The sequence below is a fragment of the Bufo gargarizans genome, chromosome 2 (assembly GCF_014858855.1).
Source record: "Bufo gargarizans isolate SCDJY-AF-19 chromosome 2, ASM1485885v1, whole genome shotgun sequence".
Taxonomy (NCBI): domain Eukaryota; kingdom Metazoa; phylum Chordata; class Amphibia; order Anura; family Bufonidae; genus Bufo; species Bufo gargarizans.
In genome coordinates this window covers 89186778-89208168 of record NC_058081.1, presented here as the reverse complement: position 1 = coordinate 89208168, position 21391 = coordinate 89186778, and the positions used below count along the sequence as shown (strand labels likewise).

General features: G+C 44.3%; 1 protein-coding gene across 1 annotated transcript in view; it reads left to right on the top strand.

The window, feature by feature from the left end:
- Positions 1-21186, top strand: part of LOC122927437 (glutamine--fructose-6-phosphate aminotransferase [isomerizing] 1-like) — a 42424-nt gene extending 21238 nt beyond the window's left edge. The window contains 18 exon segments of the mRNA XM_044279271.1: positions 268-393; positions 2351-2409; positions 4793-4927; positions 5619-5680; positions 5763-5842; positions 7064-7117; positions 8317-8422; positions 8775-8938; positions 9742-9837; positions 10035-10132; positions 11427-11547; positions 11937-12094; positions 12372-12486; positions 16024-16151; positions 17146-17313; positions 17415-17544; positions 17547-17575; positions 19300-21186. Coding sequence (XP_044135206.1) covers positions 268-393; positions 2351-2409; positions 4793-4927; positions 5619-5680; positions 5763-5842; positions 7064-7117; positions 8317-8422; positions 8775-8938; positions 9742-9837; positions 10035-10132; positions 11427-11547; positions 11937-12094; positions 12372-12486; positions 16024-16151; positions 17146-17313; positions 17415-17544; positions 17547-17575; positions 19300-19344 — 1874 coding nt within the window. The 3' untranslated portion in view covers positions 19345-21186.
- The last annotated feature ends 205 nt before the right edge of the window (positions 21187-21391 follow it).

Sequence of the window (21391 nt, the reverse complement as noted above, 5' to 3'; positions counted from 1 at the left end):
GGCTGTTCTTTGAAGTGCCATAGATGTAAATGGAGCATGCTGGGAATTGTAGTTTGACAACAGCTGGAGGGCCGGAAGATGCTGACCCCTGGCATAGCCTATCATTATATCATAAACGTCCCAGATCGGAATACTCCTTTTAATATAGTAGTCATCATTGTTATCCTTCTATAAGCCGTGCTACACAAGGTATTGTGTAGTCACGATTCAGAATTTTCACTGATTCAGCTCTGAATATTTTCTTTCTTCTTTTTTTCCTTTTTCCAGAGCAAGATGACCTGGATCTAGATATTCAGTTTGAGGTTCACTTGGGAATTGCACACACCCGTTGGGCCACTCATGGAGAACCCAGCCCTACGAACAGTCACCCACAACGATCTGACAAAAACAACGGTATGTAACCTCAGCGTTCTAGATTGTGCTGTGAATTAGAAATAGAAAGTTGTACATCATGAGTTAGACGGCGTACAGACGGAGAGACTCCATCCAGAGCCAACACAGGGTCTGACATTTTAATTATCGGGAGTATTGGAAAGCCTATCTGCTACAATTTTTGAATGGTGCATGTGGAGAATAGTCAGCGCCTAGCACTGCAAATGCAGTGAAACTTGTTTTGAGAGGACCACCCAACATGGCTTTGGAAATTGATCTTCTAGGCCTAGGCGGTGGTTATATACCTGGTAGAAATGAAAATCTGCTGTTGTCAATCTTGTCAGGTAAGAGGTAGTCGTCTCAAGGAGCTGGAGATGGTGTTTTGGAGAGTCTTCACTCTACTAGTTTTTGCCCCTAAGGCCTGATTTATGAGACAATACTGGGTCCAGGAAATACAGCCCGTGCGTCGTCTGCATCTCCCCTAACCTCGATCTCTCTGCATCCTAGTGATTCGATATAGTCAATTCCTATCTGATTGCAGATCTGTTGTACTGTACTTGCATCATGTGAGTACAGTACGATAGACCCACAATCGGATAGGAACTCGCTGTGATGCAGTCAGTTCAGTCCAGGAGATGTGATTGACACATGTGCTGTATTTCATGGACTCAGCATGGTTGTGTGAATCGGGCTAAGGGTCCATTCACACGTCTGCAAAATGGATCCGTTGTGGAACGGATCCGGACCCATTAATTTTTAATGGGGCCGGAAAATATGTGGACAGCACACAGTGTGCTGTCCGCATCGGCACTTCCGTTCTGCAAAAAATAGAACATGTCCTATTCTTGTCTGCAGACACGGACAAGAAAAGGCATTTCTATTAAAGTGCCGGCCATGTGCGGTCCACAAAATGCGGAACGCACATGGTCGGTGTCTGTGTTTTGCGGATCCGTAATTAGCGGATCACAAAAACGCTTGCGGACGTGTGAATGGACCCTTAAAGGCGTTGTCCAGCTGTGAATATTGATGACCTGTTGTCAGGATAGGTCATCAATATTTAATCACTGGGGGTCCGACTCCCGACATCCCAGCTGATCAGCTGTTTGAAGAGAAGGCTGCACTACTTCCTCTTCATTACACTGCCCTTCTCGGAAGTGCAGTGTAATGTGTAATACAAGCGAAGGGAGCGAGTACTTGCGCTAAGCCCACCGCTCCACAAGAGACGAAACGTAGTGTAATGACGAGCATGGCGCACCGCCTCCTCTTCAAACAGCTGATAGCCGGGGGTGCCGGGAGGCAGACCCATGGCAATCTGATATTGATGACCTATCCTGGCAATAGCTCGTTTAATATTAACTTCTGGACAACCCCTTTAACTCTAAACCAACAGTTTATGCAAGGCTGTGAAAGTATAATGTTTAACGTCCTTCATAGTTTTGCTGGTTGCTATTGAAAACCGTCAGCAAGCCTGTTGTCAGACACCCCTTACTGCCTATCTGTGTTACCATAAAAGTCCCAGAACGGAGTGTGGTGGCCAGCAGAATAGTGAATGCAGCTCTGCAGTGTGACATGCTGTAATTCAGGATGAGTATGAAGTAATGCCATGTTTCGATGCTGATTAGTTCTCTGTGTGGTGGTGATTGATGTGTAGGGTATAGACGTCCATGTCGTTTATTTCACATCTGGGCTAATAATGTTTAGGGATTTATTGCTTCCAGTCATGCTACTTTCCCTCTCCCGTGTTTCCTGGTATCAATTACATGACATGCCTCCCTGTAGGAGTTAGCAGATGTGCAGGAGTGTGCAGTTTGTAGCATCAGGGCTTTCCTGGGGATTTGTGGCTGTCGTACATGAGGCTAACTGTTTGGGCTATCCTAAATGTACTGACATGTGGCCTCCAGATTTCTGCCGCTTCACATCATTCATCGCGCCGTGTTTTTCTGGAAATGACGTCTTATTTCTCCCCCCTTCCTTCTAGAGTTCATCGTAATCCACAATGGAATCATCACCAACTACAAGGATCTGAAGAAGTTCTTGGTGAGTGCTAAGCCCTGCTGGGTCCAAGCATCTCTGGTGCCATGTCTCGTGAGAATTTGAGGAGGACCCGTCACCCCTCCTGACATTTCTGTGCTACTTGCATTCACCATTGCATAACAACTCGGTAACATCTTTTAATATGATTCTCTGTGGTGCTGTTCCTTTGTTATTCCTACTAGAAACTTATAAATGAATTGCCAGCTGTGGGCAGCTAAAGGTTGAAATGGCTGATCCCAGGTGGTCTGACACTGGCAACACTGATTGGATAGTGTCCGATTGTGCAGGGACACTACTCCTCCCCCCCCCCCCCCCCCCATTTGGACTTTTACACACTGCTGGCAATTTATTAATAAACTTCTAGTAGGAATAGTAGGAGAAATGGCTTATAAGAATAGATGCTCCAGAGATAATATTTCTTGGGGAATACAAGTAGTTACTAAAACAGACATATCTAATTGACCCCCCCCCCCCCTATATCTAAAATGAATGCAAGGCAAAATGTAGTAGCTGCCCTTGACAAATCATCCTTAAAAATTTTTATGTTCAATATATTTTAAAAATTTTGTGTTTATTTTATTTATTATTATTTTTTGTCACTATTAAAAACAAGAATCTAAAACCCTGCCGTTTTCGCACTGGGCACACCGCCTCATAGGGGCCACTTGTTTGTCTGTTCAGATCACTTTTCATCACAAGCAGGATTAAGCCTAATGCACGCATCCGTGGAACACGGACCCTGAGATACCGGCCTGGATACCGGTCATTGGTTGCTATGATGCTGTGCGCTTCGTGCCGCCGCCGCTGCTGTACAGTAATACACTGGTATGATCTAAACAAGTGTATTACTGTTCAGCAGCGGCGGCACGAAGCGCATGGCGTCGTAGCAACCAATTACGCCGTGCGCTCCTGCACTCAGCAGGAATCCAGGCCGGTATCTCACAGTCCGTGTTCCACGGACGTGTGCATGAGGCTTTACAGTGACAGATATCACCTCTCTATATAGATAACCCAGACTCCACCATTCACAATAGGTGATATCACAGCTTGTCTTTTCCCTCCTGACCTATGCACAGGTCACAGAGCATATCGAGAAAACCCACCGTAGAAGTAAATGAATTGCCTCCAGTCTATTGCGTCTGTGACTGCTGTAAAGCATCTCTCTAAATGCTGTTAATAATAATTAAATGAAAAAATAATAAAAACGGGTTAAAAAAAAGGATATAGGTCACTATCTGGTTTCAAATGGCAGAAAAAAAATTATAGGTGCCACATTCCCTTCAATTTTTCAGAAATGGATTGCCCCAAACAACTTTCCTAGTCCTATGCACCACTTCTCCTACCCCCTACCATAGAGTAGGTTTGAGGGGAAGGCTCCTATGCTATTTGAAGGCTCACATTTGCAGTGAGTTTGTAATTCCGCTAGTATGGTGTTATCAAGATTGACCATTTTCAAGCAGAAGCAAACCGGAAATAAGCATGCAGGGTAAGGCTAATTTCACACTCGCGTTTTGTGCGGATCCGTCATGTATATATAGATAACACCACCATCTGCATCTGTTCAGAACGGATCCCTTTGTATAATCTGTAACCTAGCCAAGACGGATCCGTCTTGAACACCATTTAAAGTCAATGGAGGACGGATCCATTTTCTATTGTGTCATAGAAAACGGATCCGTCTCCATTGACTTACATTGTGTGCCAGGACGGATCCGTTTGGCTCTGTTTCGTCAGACGGACACCAAAACGCTTCAAGCAGAATGGAGACGGAACTGATGCATTCTGAGCGGATCCTTTTTCCATTCAGAATGCAAACTGATCCGTTTTGGACCCCTTGTGAGAGCCCTGAACGGATCTCGCAAACGAAAGCCAAAACGCCAGTGTGAAAGTAGACTGATTGCAGAACCTGTGGATCTCTGGTCAGAGTAAGGTTTATGGCAGCCTGTATTCTGTTCAGGCTGCCATAAAACAGGCAGGATCTGCAGACTGGGAAGAGGTGGAAAGCTGAGTTCAGTGCAACTGAGAAGCAAGGACTTAACAGTGACCTACTCGCCATGGAGGCAGACCATGCAGCTTCTGATGGTAACTGTATACATTCCTGTGCACAGAGCTCCCCCTAGTGGTACTTGCAGGCAGACAGTTTTATCATGTACCAAAAAAAAACATCCTATTTTTAAACGGTCAGAAATCTCACTGGGTGAGAAGGGGGCCCATAGTAAGTTTAGCTATGGGACTTTGATATTTGAGTACGCCCCTGCCTCTGAATACTCCCACCTGGGAAAATGTGTAATTTACGGTCTATGCAGCCCATGAATAGTGACACTAATCTGTGCAGTGATGTATTGCATTGGCATGGCCTCTTCATAGTGTTCTTACTGTTTTGCAGGAGAGCAAGGGCTACGAGTTCGAGTCTGAGACTGACACAGAAACCATCGCCAAACTTGCCAAGTACATGTATGACAATCGGGAGAGTGATGGCATCAGCTTTGCCACCCTTGTGGAGCGAGTCATCCAGCAGCTGGTGAGTACAGCCACCAAATTCTGGAGCCTGGCTGGTCAGTGTTGAATGAGTTAATAATTATTTTCACCAGTTTCTTTTACACGAGGGCTGAGCAAGCATCAACGATCTAAAAGTCGATTGGCGCTTTAAAAAATTTTATATATTTTTTTTAAACATGGCCTGATGCATACTGAATAGGGATGGATGATCATTACTTTGATGGTCCGTCCTCCTGGGGAGACCTGCTGGTGACAGAAGGCAGGACATTTACATGGGGCAGTTTCCAAGCGTTATTCCAAGCCGATAACACTGGGCATGCCCTTGTGACAAATGTTGTCCGGGCTCACCTATTTTCATCAGTTGTGTACAGAGACGGCAGAAAGCAGGACCAGGCGTGGTGGGTTTCAGTATCTTCAAACCGTAGACGATGGTTTCCGGGCTGGGTGACCATCATCATCTCCACAATTACAACTATCACAGGGGTTGTCACCCAGCTTTCCCATTCTCTGCCTAATTATGGCAGCCACTGATCAATTCATATTAGTGTAAAGTGAGACTTGCCATTCAGGGAAAGCTGGAGGACACCTACGGAGAAGCTGTAATGAAGATCATGAATGGTTTGATAGAGGGTGAAACTCCATACCTTGACTTCAGTTGTCTACTGATCTCCTGCACCTTTATTTTAACTCTGTCCTCTTGCCTTATCCAACAGGAAGGTGCCTTTGCTCTGGTATTTAAGAGTGTGCACTATTCCGGCCAGGCTGTTGGGACCAGGTAAGCCTGTCGCTTTATTGCATAGTTGGTCTACTTGTCATGCCTTTGTCATTCTAATGCTAATCGTGTAATTGCTTTATAGGAGGGGTAGCCCACTTTTGATGGGTATACGCAGCGAACACAAGCTTTCCACCGATCACATCCCAATCCTGTACCGCTCAGGTAATTATACATTGCTGAACCAGTGCCAGGCTGACCACACTATACAGGTATCTACAGCCTTGACTATAGTCCCCCAAGACCTGTGCCGCATCGGCAATAGTGATGTCACATGAACTTCCTTGGTAGGCACCATTGTCAACCCGGCTGCCTCTGAGTGTTCCAGAAGCAATATTGGAAAGAATCTATTTTTTTTTTTTTTCTTTGTTTCTTTGAATTAACACAGAGGCCTGCCTTCTGCCAAGCGTGTCTAGACGTTGCTTCCTGTTGACCTGATGATATTTCTTTAACATCATTGAAACTTAAAGGGGTTCTCCAGTTTGGACAATCATTTCTTGTTAGAGGGGGTCCCTTGACTGGAAGCTTATCTCAAAGTGTTTCATTGCTGGGACCCCTATAAAGCAGCTGTAATCTGTGGGGAAAGATGGCAGTGTTTCCCTGCAGCGCCTCCACAGGGAAAACTAAGTATTGCACAATACACATTAAAAGGGCTTTTCCTGTGGATAGGTCACCAGTATCTGATCAGTGGGAGTCCGACACCTGGGACCTCTGCTGATCAGCTGTTTGAGAAGGCACTTGCGCTCGCAGTAGGTCCACGGCCTTCTTGCAACTTCGCCTAGGCCAGTGACGCTGCGTTCATTGGTCACATGGCCTTGGCACAGCTCCGCCCCATTGAAGTGAATGGGCTGTGCTTGGTGAGCTGAGAAGGGCGCAGCGTTACTGCGAGCGCCGGTTCCTTTTCAAGTAACTCATTAACATCTGTACTGGGTGTCAGACCCCCACCCATCAAACGCTCAGAGAAAAAAAAAATCTCTGAAAACCCCTTTAAAATCGATGCATTGTCTGCAAGACACTTTTTGTAACATTTCCCCTCCCCTCTATTCACTTAGGGTCTATGAAAATGAGTTTTCTAAACTGGACATTCCCTTTAAGAATGGTGTCGGGCATATTGGGGGTGTGGGGATTGTTTAATTGTGTATTGTCCGTAATAATTATTACTTATTGTTCACAATAGATTTTCTGCAAATTGCTGTCCAGTTACAATCGCCATTGTGTCATTGTAACGTGTGATATTACCGTCCTCTGTCAGTCTGTGTTTCATGGCTGCGATCCTGGTCGGCGTACATGATGTATGCATTTCAGGGTGCTGCAATGCATAGTTTGCCTGTGTCTTTGACGTGTTGTCTGATTTCGTGCTGTCGCCTTTCTCATTGTCATTTTCAGTGTCACAAAGCGGCGATTATCCTCTAGAGGGAAGGTCCCTTGTACTGGATGAAGGTGCCCGTCCAGCCGCCTCGTATTACATTATATACCTTCTCTTAGACAGAGACTATATTCATATAGTCGGTTTCTGGTACTGTTCTCCATACAGGTCCATCTAGGTGCCATCCCAGAAATACATAATACAGCACTATATCCAATATAGACCTGCTGGCTTCACGACAACAAAAAAAATGTGGTTATTTTTTTTTTTTAATTAACAATAACCAGATAGATATAAAACCGTTATCACATAAAGGCCAAATGATTTCTAGTGCCTTGAGCAAAGGAGAATCCAATGGATGCTTTGGGAAATTTACCTTTTGAACACTAGATGGTGCTGTTTACTGAGAAATTGAGATTTAGTCCAAAACGTTAGAAATGAACTGGAAATAATTACCAGGAATTCTCAGTATAGATCCCAGCTACTCTCATCTGGTGACAGAAACGGGTCCCTAAAATCTGCATCTACATCAGAAAGCAACAGGTTGAAGTGTTTTAGGGAATTGCTGACTAGGCAGAGGACATATTACATAATCTAGATAGTGGAAACCGTACCAGAACAAAAAAAACAAATGTTCCTTCTCTTTTCTATCCCTCTGGGGGCATGTCCAATCTGATGATGATTCTTGTTCTTCATTGCTTACAGTTTAGGGTATTGCTGCCTTGATGGAACAGCTGTTTGTGGGGGGACTAATCCTATAATGCTACGGACTACAAGCCTTTATAACCCTGTCGTGGAATTGGCTATGCGGTCGGTCTTTGATCGCTTGGCATCCAGCTGGTACATTGTGGGTATAGTAATGAATTTCCCACTATATGCCCCTTATCCATCTATAGAACGCCGCCCCTTCAAATTGTACAATTTTTTATTTATTGGCAAAATGGTCTAATGGATACCTTACCTGGGAGCCGTTCTGACGTCTAGCCCTATAAAACTATAATCCAGCTGTAGGTTGATTGCAACCCTTAATGCCACTGGCAGCCGATCTCTGCTAGTACCAGGCTGCCAGCTCTATACCCCGTGTACCAGTCTCGGGTGGAAACCTTTACCACGACATAACTTGAATGCTTACTATAACAGACTCTGCTTTTTTTTTCCTGCTACATTTCTTCCAGTTGGGCTGAAACTAAGGACTCTTCTTGGCCTTCTCTTACGTTTTCTTCCTCCGCAAACACTAACCGAGAGAAAAACGGTCTTTATTTCACTGTTGCAGGCATGGAAAAGAAAGGGAGCTGCACCCTGCCCAGAGTGGACAACACAACCTGCCTGTTCGCTGTGGATGAGAAAGCTGTGGAGTATTACTTTGCCTCCGACGCCAGGTTAGAGAAGTGTACAGTACAGTGTTATCACTGGGGGCTCCTTCTGTGCCAGTGATGCCATCTCTTTACCAATGGTAACTGCTACTACATGGTGCAGCCTGTGCAACTTCTCCAAGGCTGCAATTGTTCATAAGCGCCAACTCTGTGGTCCATGGGGCCACCATGGTTAAATTGGATCTCTCATATGGGAGGTTCAGCTGCCTTGTAATCATTTCAGATTTAGATTTTAATGTGACACCCTTTTTGGGGGTCCCTGAATAATAAGGTTTTATGTTAAAAAACGCCCTAGTGGTGTTGGGTGGCGGCATTGTTTAGGCGACACTTGCTTACCCACACAATGCTTGTTTTGCAGCGCTGTCATTGAACACACCAACCGAGTGATCTATCTTGAAGATGACGACGTGGCTGCGGTCGTGGATGGACGCCTCTCTATCCACCGCGTCAAGAGACGTGCGGGAGATCATGCAGCACGTGCCATTCAGACTCTGCAGATGGAGCTGCAGCAGATCATGAAGGGTAAGTGTCAGGCTCTGCGCTGTTTGGGTGAAGCGTCAAGGTTCTCCTACACTGGCTCAGCAGAGTGTGCATGTCATCTCAATGGGGTAGATCAGGCATCCTCAAACTGCGGCCCTCCAGCTGTTGCAAAACTACAACTCCCAGCATGCCAGAACAGCCTACAGCAGGGCATTGTGGGAGTAGTTTTACAACAGCTGGAGGGCCGCAGTTTGAGGATGCCTGGGGTACATTGTCAGACACCTCTGGTCGTAGCATGTACCCCATAAGAACATAAATCCACAGTATTCTATCCTGCTTTCCCCTGACATCATCTGTTGGGTTATAGTTGGGAACCCCGCTATACGCATAAAATATTGACTGTACGGGTAACTTTAGGCTTGTAATTCAGAATTACAAATGTAAGACGCCTAGGGACACACACCTGCTATTGATAACTTACAACCTAACCTAAAGGTTAAGAATACATGAATGGTTACTGGTGACTTCCTAGAATTGTCCTATAGAGCAAGTATAGGATGAATGGGGATTTACGTATGGAGTCAGGTCCCCTCAAGAGGTGTGTCTTAAAGGGAACAATTATTTCTCATTCAAGAGGATCAGAAGGGGGCGAGATAGAATGAGGTGCAGCATCACTGGGCGTGATGTCCTCAGCCTAGAAGACAAGAGGAGGATAGGAGAGACTACTAGTGTGGAGGACAAGCAGGTATCCATTTATACGTCAGGATGAGCCGTGCGCGCAGCCCTTCATGCGTCTCTTGCAGAATCATGACTACTGCTTTACATTCTCTTGTTTTGATTGGCAGGAAACTTCAGCTCATTCATGCAGAAAGAAATCTTTGAGCAGCCGGAGTCTGTCGTCAATACCATGAGAGGACGCGTGAACTTTGACGACCTGACAGGTAAAACCAGCCGACTATTGCTTTTCCGAGGCCTCTTGTAGACTTGCCTGTACCTGATCATCTAAGCTCAGCATGGTTAGAAAAACTGGTTTCCAGCTCCTTATCCTAATCTTGGTGGCTTCCTTGATTACGTGAAGGATTTGCTATCAGGAGTACATAGATCTACAGGACATCCTCTTCAATCTTCTGTTTTCCAGTGAATTTGGGAGGTTTGAAGGATCACCTTAAAGAAATCCAGAGATGCCGACGACTAATCCTCATTGCCTGTGGGACTAGTTACCATGCTGGAGTGGCTGTGAGTATGCATTCCTAGGACTAAACTTTCTAACTGTAAATTATTTTTACTGCATAGAATAGAAAACTGTAGGCAGGAGAGGATGACTGGCAGGGCAGGTTCCCTAGGTGCCAGGGAGAGCCCCAATAAGACCGTCTGCCTCGGCCCGGGTATTTTGAGTCAGGGGAAGGAATGCCTAGCTGGGATTCGCATGGCAGAATACTCACTGAATGATCATTTGTACATGAGTTTTGTGTAGTCTCTATTCACTTACCGTCCCCCTTCACCCCATAAACGCAAATGGGGGTGTGATCAGGCTCCCTCTAGCACAGTAATCCAAGTTGGATTTGCAAGAGCACAGATAGTAGATTTATGATGATGATGATATTATTTTTCACAGGGCATATTAACCCCTCAATATGACTGTAGTACAAGGGCCCAGTGCCTACATGGGTACCCCTGCACTTTTAACAAAAGGGCACACGTAGTTTGATGTACCTGGCAGTCCGGCCTCCTTTTGTAGCATACTTCTGAATCTCCCCATAGACCTAATGATAAATAACGACAATCTGACTGTAAATGACAAGTAATAATTGATGTAAGATCCTATAGGTTGTCTCATAGGTCACTGATAAACTTCATATGCGCAGAAATGGACTTGAAGAACTAAACAGAAAACCTGCCCTTGTCTCCCATAGCGGCCATTCTCCAAGTAGCTTTCATATTTCCTGAGCATTTTGAGTTAAACGCTGAGCTCTGATCGGGTGACGTCCCTGGTAGGAATGGGTTTTCATGCCTACAAATATATAGACTAAAATAGGGTTAATGTTAGTTTGGTTTGTTGAAAATATTCCCCATTGGCAGCCGGACGAATTTTGCGGTCATTTTCCACCCTGCACTAATTCTTCCAATGCCACGTACTGTAGAGAGAGTGCTTTTCATATTTGATTTATAGCCTTCAGGGTCTGTATTCTGCGTGTGAAGTTTCCTTTTCTTGAACGCTTTCCATCTATTTTTTTATTTATTTTATTTTTTATGATTATTTTTTTTCTATGTGCAAATGCAATCATTCTCGTGATAAGCCCCTCAGGCTCTGTTCCTACTGACCTTACTGCATGGAATAAATGCTTTGAACAGTTACCAACTGGCCCCTTTGACCTTTTAAGGTGACACGGTTGAGGCTTCTGTCACTTTGAACACAAGAATGCTGAAGAAGTAGTCATGCTGACGGAGGCGGATGGGTTCTGCTGACACTTGGTGATGGTGGATGATGCGGGAATAGTCTTTGCTGATAGTGTGCCTCCTCTTCCCACAGACTCGCCAGGTTTTAGAAGAGCTGACCGAGCTGCCGGTCATGGTGGAGCTTGCTAGTGACTTTTTGGACAGGAGCACCCCCGTCTTCAGAGATGATGTCTGCTTTTTCATTAGCCAGTCAGGTAAGTGGATCATTAATGTTTGAATAATCTTTTTTTTTCACATCTACACATCAGAAGAATTCCCTGACATATACATATTCTTCTTTATAACTGTACAGTGGCCACGGCATACATTTTTGCGGTGGTTCACTCTTTGGGAAGGCACTTTCCTGTACTGTAGAAAAGTTATGCTGGTCCATATCGCCTTTCCAGTTCCTCGTCATGTCTATGGCTGCATTTGACGTACGCACTGGGAGATACACTGAATGTGCTTACATAACAAGATGTGACTAGCACCTTACTTTGCACGTGTCCAGATGTAGATGAAATTGTTTGTGCCCCCCCCCCCCTTTAAAAGACCTGTTTTTTTGTAAAGCTGACCTCTGATTTGCAACCTATGGTTTCCACAGGAGAGACAGCGGACACCTTACTCGCCCTGCGGTATTGCAAGGATCGCGGTGCCCTGACTGTAGGCATTACCAACACTGTTGGCAGTTCCATCTCCCGAGAGACAGATTGCGGGGTTCACATTAATGCCGGACCTGAGATTGGCGTGGCCAGCACAAAGGTGAGCACTGACCTGGAGATGGTGGAGTTACCTGAGCTGGAGAGCAACTGCTTGTATCTTCCAGATGACATATTACATTTTTTCATATTTAAAGTGGAAGGTCTGTGACCCATCCTGGGGAAGGTAGTCTGTAGTGTGGTCGGTGACTACTGATTTAGGAGCTGTTATACACAGGATCTATATGTATCGTCCGCCATATATTGAAGTGATCAGGACGATGTGCACATTTTACATAATCGTATGCATGTATTGTAAAGCCAGTGCTGTCTCTTTCCAGGCGTACACTAGCCAGTTTGTGGCACTTATCATGTTTGCACTCATGCTTTGTGATGACCGCATATCTGTGCAGGACAGACGTAAGGAAATTCTGAACGGTCTGAAGAGGTTACCAGGTAAGATAATCCCTCATATATTCGCTGTTCCATTATGTAGCAATGGCGTCTAGCTCTCAAATGACCAACTTCAGCACGGATCTGGGATGTGTTCACACCCTTCAAATACCTTGGAAAAATAAGTTCCATCCAGCGAGTAAAATCAGCAATATCTTTATTTCTTCATGTCCATAATATAAATACAATATCTCTCCTTTTGAGACATATCTGACGCGTTTCAACCTGTTCAGGTCTTTGTCATAGAATGACTGACTAATTCGTAATAATCTGGGTAATCTGTCTATGGTTTTCCCATCGATCAGCTGTAATTTGTAGAGGAACCTGGCAGTACATGCCCCTGCAGCACCATCATAGGTGAAATCAAGCATTACAATTTCCTTAAATCAATGGTTTCCTCCAGACCAAGAAATGTAGCTAGTAGATAAGGGTCCCATATAAACCCTTTCCTAATAGGGCATTAAAAAATTGATTTTCTAAATCCGAAAACCTTTTTTAACCGCCTCCGGACCGCCTAACGCAGGTCTGCGGTCCGGAGGCAGCAGCTCTGCGCAGAGTGCCGCATATACGCGTCATCTCGCGAGGGCCGAGATTTCCTGTGAACGCGCGCACACAGGCGTGCGCGTTCACAGGAACTGAAGGTAAGCGAGTGGATCTCCAGCCTGCCAGCGGCGATCGCTCGCTGGAAGACTGGAGATGTGATTTATTTTTTTTTTAAACCCGAACAGGTATATTAGACGCTGTTTTGATAACAGCGTCTAATATACCTGCTACCTGGTCCTCTGGTGGTCCCTTTTGCTTGGATCGACCACCAGAGGACAAAGGCAGCTCTGTAAAGTACCACAAAACACTACACTACACCCCCCCCCCCCCGTCACTTATTAACCCCTTATGAACCTCTGATCACCCATGATCACCCCATATAGACTCCCTGATCACCCCCCGTCATTGATCACCCCCCTGTCAGGCTCCGTTCAGACGTCTGTATGATTTTTATGGATCCACGGATACATGGATCGGATCCGCAAAACACATACGGACGTCTGAATGGAGCCTTACAGGGGGGTGATCAATGACAGGCGGATGATCACCCATATAGATTCCCTGATCACCCCCTGTAATTGATCATCCCCCTGTCATTGATCACCCCCCTGTAAGGCTCCATTCAGACGTCTGTATGCGTTTTGCGGATCCGATCCGTGGATCCGTAAAAATCATACGGACGTCTGAATGGAGCCTTACAGGGGGGTGATCAATGACAGGGGGGTGATCACCCCATATAGACTCCCTGATCACCCCCCTGTCATTGATCACCCCCTGTAAGGCTCCATTCAGACATTTTTTTTTTTTGGGCCCAAGTTAGCGGAAATTGTTTTTTTTTGTTTTTTCTTACTAAGTCTCGTATTCCACTAACTTGTGTCAAAAAATAAAATCTTACATGAACTCACCATACCCCTCACGGAATCCAAATGCGTAAAATTTTTTAGACATTTATATTCTAGACTTCTTCTCACGCTTTAGGGCCCCTAAAATGCCAGGGCAGTATAAATACCCCACATGTGACCCCATTTCGGAAAGAAGACACCCCAAGGTATTCCGTGAGGGGCATATTGAGTCCATGAAAGATTGAAATTTTTGTCCCAAGTTAGCGGAAAGGGAGACTTTGTGAGAAAATACAAAAAAAAAATCAATTTCTGCTAACTTGTGCCAAAAAAAAAAAATTCTATGAACTCGCCATGCCCCTCATTGAATACCTTGGGGTGTCTTCTTTCCAAAATGGGGTCACATGTGGGGTATTTATACTGCCCTGGCTTTTTAGGGGCCTGAAAGCGTGAGAAGAAGTCTGGGATCCAAATGTCTAAAAAATGCCCTCCTAAAAGGAATTTGGGCCGCTTTGCGCATCTAGGCTGCAAAAAAGTGTCACACATCTGGTATCACCGTACTCAGGAGAAGTTGGGCAATGTGTTTTGGGGTGTCATTTTACATATACCCATGCTGGGTGAGATAATATCTTGGTCAAATGCCAACTTTGTATAAAAAAATGGGAAAAGTTGTCTTTTGCCAAGATATTTTTCTCACCCAGCATGGGTATATGTAAAATGACACCCCAAAACACATTCCCCAACTTTCTTCTGAGTATGGCGATACCACATGTGTGACACTTTTTTTTTTTTGCAGCCTAGGTGGGCAAAGGGGCACACATTCCAAAGAGCACCTTTTGGATTTCACCGGTCATTTTTTACAGATTTTGATTGCAAACTTCTTCTCACACATATGGGCCCCTAAATTGCCAGGGCAGTATAACTACGCCACAAGTGACCCAATTTTGGAAAGAAGACACCCCAAGGTATTTTGTGATGGGCATAGTGAGTTCATGGAAGTTTTTTTATTTTTTGTCACAAGTTAGTGGAATATGAGACTTTTGTAAGAAAAAATAAATAAATAAAAAAATCATCATTTTCCGCTAACTTGTGACAAAAAATAAAAAGTTCTATGAACTCACTATGCCCATCAGCGAATACCTTAGGGTGTCTACTTTCCGAAATGGGGTCATTTGTGGGGTTTTTCTACTGTCTGGGCATTGTAGAACCTCAGGAAACATGACAGGTGCTCAGAAAGTCAGAGCTGCTTCAAAAAGCGGAAATTCACATTTTTGTACCATAGTTTGTAAACGCTATAACTTTTACCCAAACCATTATTTTTTTTTGCCCAAACATTTTTTTTTTTATCAAAGACATGTAGAACAATAAATTTAGCAAAAAATTTATATATGGATGTCGTTTTTTTTTTGCAAAATTTTACAGCTGAAAGTGAAAAATTTCATTTTTTTGCAAAAAAATCATAACATTTTGATTAATAACAAAAAAAGTAAAAATGTCAGCAGCAATGAAATACCACCAAATAAAAGCTCTATTAGTGAGAAGAAAAGGAGGTAAAATTCATTTGGGTGGTAAGTTGCATGACCGAGCAATAAACGGTGAAAGTAGTGTAGTGCCGAAGTGTAAAAAGTGGCCTGGTCATTAAGGGGGTTTCAGCTAGCGGGGTTGAAGTGGTTAAAGGGAACCTGTCACCAGGATTTTGTATATAAAGCTGAGGACATGGGTTGCTAGATGGCCGCTAGCACATCCGCAATACCCAGTCCCCATAGCTCTGTGTGCTTTTATTGTGTCAAAAAAACCGATTTGATACATATGCAAATTAACCTCAGATGAATCCTGTCCCTGACTCATCTCACGTACAGGACTCATCTCAGGGTAATTTGCATATGTATCGAATTGTTTTTTTGACACAATAAAAGCACACAGAGCTATGGGGACTGGGTATTGCGGATGTGCTAGCGGCCATCTAGCAACCCATGTCCTCAGCTCTATACACAAAATCCCGGTGACAGGTTCCCTTTAAGGTCTCTAAAAACACAGTCAAACAGTGATCTGAATGAGCAGTGGGTATCCTGCAGGGTGGCAATGTTGTAATAGTTTTGTTTAGCTCGTTTTTATTTTTTTCCTGGAATGAACGCCACTTTTTACTCCTTTTTGACAGATAACATTAAAGAGGTCCTGAGCCTTGACGACGAGATTCAGAATCTGGCGGCCGAGCTCTACCAGCAGAAATCTGTCCTCATTATGGGTCGTGGATTTCACTATGCAACCTGCTTGGAAGGAGCCCTGGTAGGTGGAGTAGTGGCGTTACTTTTGGCAGCGAATACATCGGCAGTGCACATTAAATTTACAATTTGGGGAGATGCCCACATACAGCTGCATCATTTTAAAGAATTACAATTTTTGCGTACAGAAGATAGGTTTTGCAAGCCAAACTCTTCAGATGGCTATGACGCCCATTACGCTAAGGCTGCCATACAGACAGCCTTTCATCCTGGCACCCTCCTTACCTCCATACATATACTCCTCTACCCAAGTGTGCAAGTGTTCTCAATAGGAAAAGAGGAATAAACCGCTGCCAGACTTCTCTGGGGGAATTTCCTCCCCCCCCCCTTTCCCCCCTGAAAACAAAAAAGATCGGACATGCTGAAATCCAACTGCCTGGTCCTTCTCTCTAATGTCTGCCGATAGTCACTTATTCCTGCTGAAATCAGCAGGTTTGTCTGCCATTCATCGAATGCATATGGTTCGCTTAACCCTTAGGCCTCAAAAGCACGATCATATGTATTTTATGGTCTGCAAAATACAGATCCCTTGCGTGTTACATATGCATTTTTTGCGTCAATGGGTCCTCGGTCTGCATTTTGCAGCCAAGTATAGGACATTTTGTATCTTTTTGCGAAACTAACGTATAGATGCGGAAAGCACAAGATCTTCTGTGTGCTTTCCGCATCTGTATGTCTGTTTTGCAAAGAAATAGAATAGGTCCACAAAATGAAGATCACGGTCCAATTCCAGTAAATGGGTCCGCAAAAAAAACCACAGACCACATTCATATTCTGTGGCTCTGCAATTTGTGGTCCGCAAAATACATATGGTCGTGTGCATTCAACAATCCTTTAGGACTTCATTTAATAACGGCGGCTGGTCAGATATTAAATGGTTTCCAGAATGGTCTCCGGTGGATTTATTGTGTCGTTGAACACTTGCTCCCTCAGCCTTCTTATGGTTATATGTTGTATACATTGATTTTAAATCTATGCAATTTTTTTCTCTTCTGCAGAAAATTAAGGAAATCACATACATGCATTCAGAAGGGATCTTGGCTGGAGAACTGAAGCACGGTCCACTGGCCCTGGTGGACAAACTAATGCCAGTTATAATGATCATTATGAGAGATCACGCCTACACCAAGTGCCAAAATGCTCTGCAGCAAGTGGTGGCAAGACATGTAGGTCCAGAACCATAAACTGGTGTGGTGGGAGTGACCTGCAGATCACTTGTATGGTGGTTTGGTTTTTTACGCATCACGTTTTTCCATTTTCTTTCCAGGGTCGGCCAGTGGTAATCTGTGACAAGGAGGATACAGAAACTATTAACTCAATCAAACGTACAATAAAGGTGCCTCACACAGTGGATTGTCTTCAAGGAATCCTCTGCGTGATCCCCTTGCAGCTCCTTGCCTTCATCTTGCTGTGCTCAGAGGATACGATGTGAGTTACATTGCTTTATCTTGTATTGGTCTTGGTTATGATGAGAAGTAGACATAAGAGGGGAGAAAAATCCAAGTGCTGCTGGCTCGTAGCTCCATTGTGTGAACTGTTTTAGGCCAGACACGCACGAGTGAGTGTGTCAGTGTGAGGTCCCGTTATGACCCACAACCCTTTTTTAAGGCTGTGTGACCCCGAGAGTCCGGAAATCCTATTATTATACACTGACAGCATCATGTCAGTGTAATTCAGTAGATTCCAGGAGTCTCGGCTCTGGCTATCTCCGGTGCCCCCATAGAAATTAATGGAGCAGCAATGCCGTTTTCTGACCAGCCGCTCTGTCCATTTCATGGGGTCCACCAGGTACAGGAGACCCATTCTCTTGATCGGTAGGGGACCCAGCGGTAGGACCCCCTGCCATCCGATAGTTATCCCCTATCTAGTAGATGGGGGATAACTTGTCAGAATGGTAATACCCCTTTAATCTCACGTTTTAATCCCTTGAGGGAGGCTTCTGTCCTTCTCTTGTTTGATGTCACTGCAGTAAGAAGGGAGGAGACTAAAGGTGACTATACACGTTAGACTAACATTGGCCAAACCTGATGATATGGTAGGACTGGCCGGCCAGCGAATGTATAAGTACCCATTTGCCATTCATTTATTGAAGTGGAAGAAAAGATTGGGCATGTCCGATTTTTGTCCTCTACGCATTAAAAATACATGGACACATGGTCCCATATTAGCCACATGGGCTGTCTCTACCATAGTACATCTAGGGGAGAAGATCAGAGATGAGAGCTACACATGAGTCGTCAGATGATGAGATTAAAAGAAAACAGACTGTAACATTCTGCTAACAGACTGTTTTTAACCCTTGTATCTCAGACATCCGAACAATTTTAATAAAGACCATTTGAAAAAAAGATTTTTAGCCCAAAATGAGTAAGTCTACTCTCACGGAAAGCGTTTTGGCTTTCCGTTTGTGAGATCCGTTCAGGTCTCTCACAAGTGGTCCAAAACTGATCAGTTTGCATTCTGAATGGAAAAGGATCTGCTCAGAATGCATCAGCAGTGATGGTCAGTTTCGCAGTGTTCGCCAGTGAACGCATGCGGGCTGCCATTTTTAGTAAGGAAGACTCACCCGTCCGGCAATGCACAGGTAAGCCCTTACCTGTGCCGGGAGCTGGTCTGAAATCAAATGCAGTCACCGGGAGCAGGCAGTTCGGAGAATAGCCCGATGAAGGCCCCCGGCGGCTCTTCTCGGAACTGCCTGCTCCCGGTGACTGCATTTGATTTCAGACTGGCTCGCGGCACAGGTAAGGGCTTACCTGTGCATCGCAGGACGGGTTAGTCTACCTTACTAAAGATGGCAGCCCGCATGTGTTTGCTGGTGAACACTGCGAACTGACCATCACTGTGCATCAGTTCAGTATCCATTTCGCTTTGGAGACGGTGTCCGTCTGATGAAACTGAGCCCAATAGTTTTCACTGGCACAATAGAAAACGGATCTGTACTCCATTGACTTTCAATGGTGCTCAAGACAGATCGGTGTTGGCTATGTTAAAGATAATACAAACGGATCCGTTCTGAACAGATGCAGACGGTTGTATTATCTGAACAGATAACGCGAGTGTGAAAGTAGCCTAAAATGCAATCCTAAAAAATTGCCCCAAAGATGTACGTAGCCTTTAATCTACTATAACCCCCGTTCTCCGTTTTCCCTTAGGTGGATTGTCCTAGAAACTTGGCCAAGTCAGTGACCGTGGAATAAACCCAAGCCGTCCCACCAGAAGACACTATTTCTACAATGTTTTTTTTTTTTTTACTTTTGTATATATGTTTCTGTGTTTTTCTTTTGTTGTTTTGATCCATTTGCAGTTCTTTTTGGCTGCACCATGTAAATGATAAAGGGCAGAATATTGTACAATGGTAGATTCCATGGAGATCACACGAGTAGCCATTTCCTTCAGTTGCAGTAACCTTGACAGAGGTCTAGTGATTTGGGTTGACTCCTGTCCTGCCAAGTCCAGCACTTTATAACTCTGTCTGTTTACTCCCTGGCCACCTCATGGCCTGTGCCAAGAGGTTGTCTCCTGTCCTTGCAAGCAGCCACGCCACGTCCTACTCGTCTGCTAATTCCTTTGTACATAACGGGCAACGAGTTGAAGACTCGGTGTCTGTAAAATAACCTGACACATACGGTTATGGCAGACCCCTGGCGTAAGGTCATGTATGGAAGAATTTTTGGGACAACCGCTGCTCCAGGAGCTTCTTCTCCTTCTACTTCCAATACATTTAGAATGAAATTTAGAAGAAAGCTCACCCTCATGGACACATTGAATCCTGATTTTCTGGGAGGCCAGGACCACACATTCCATATTGGTTCAGAAAATCTGTCTGGTTTCTGCCAAACTGATAAAAAAAAGTTTTCTCGTTTTAAGGTCATCCTTGGCCTGCGGTTGTGTGGCCTCTTCCTAGACACACTCAGTCTTGCTGAAATGTCTGCACCCATATTTGCTACTTTACTGCCTGATGACATAGAATGTAGTTTGTGTCGGTTGATGCAGTTTTTTCTATACTTTTTCAGGTACTAGATTTCTGTTATGTTTTAGCAATGGCAGCACATAATGCGATGAAGCAGCGTCCACCTTCTCCACACATTGCAGGGTCTGGTCTTCTGCTAAAAATATTCCCCCACCATTATTGACATTTTATCTAGACCGTTATGGGTCCTATTTATATATCTTTATATATTATAAAAAACTACCTTTTTACACCTTACCTTTACATTGCACGAAGGGCTTGTGTTTGACCTGCCACAGAAATCTGGAATCGGGTAACTGTGAAATTGTCCTCTCCGCCAGCCTGTTAGGGTCTCTCATTCCAGAGCCATCTGAAGGGGGCACCCAATGGGTGTCAATACTAGGCAACATCTCACAAAGGCTAATTCTAAAAAAAACACACAATTTTCTCACAGGTGGGTCATGCTTTTCTTTTACCAAGCCGCATCAAAAGGGTTTTATGGAAATAGAATAAGGTTTATTTTTCCCCCAACCCAAAACAGCACCACCCCTATTGATAGGCTGCGTCTGGTATTGCAGTTCATCCCCATTCAGGTGAATATGGCAATGCTAGACGCAGTCCATGGCCAGTAGTGGGGCAGTCTCTGGGGAAGGGGGATGTTTTTCCTGCCTGGGATAACCTCTTTTAACACTTTTCTATGCCCCCTCCCACTCACCAAAATTAGACTCCTAGATATGAAATGAAGGCTTTACGAGACCTACATGTGCACTACTAGAGATGAGGATTTCTAGGAAAGACAATGTGACATTTTTTATGCTCTCTCACGTCCCTTATTTTCTCTTTATTTTGTATTCGGTAGAATTTGTTGGTACTTTAGTGTTTAAATATGATTTTTGTCTATTTTATTTTCTGTTTTAACTGGAAAGAAATGTATAAAAGTTTCCATTAGATGGAAAGATGCTGTTCTCCTATTAATGAAAAAGAAGTTTACATCGGACCAAAGATGCGTACAGTGCTTAAAAAAACAAACAAAAAAACTGTTGGATTCTGTGAAACAATAAAGTTTGGACATGTCCATGCATTTACCTAGCATTGAGTCTGTGTGCATTTAATTATCAGAAGGGCCGGGGTCCAAGAAATGAGACGTTAAGAATGTGACATGCACCTTACTATTCTGGTTACTGCATAGTTAACTGATTACCCATGGCATTCGTGCAATAGCCAATCTTATAATAGTATGTAACATTGCAATCCCCTCTTGTAGCCTGTAGGTGGCACTGTTGCTATTGAAGATT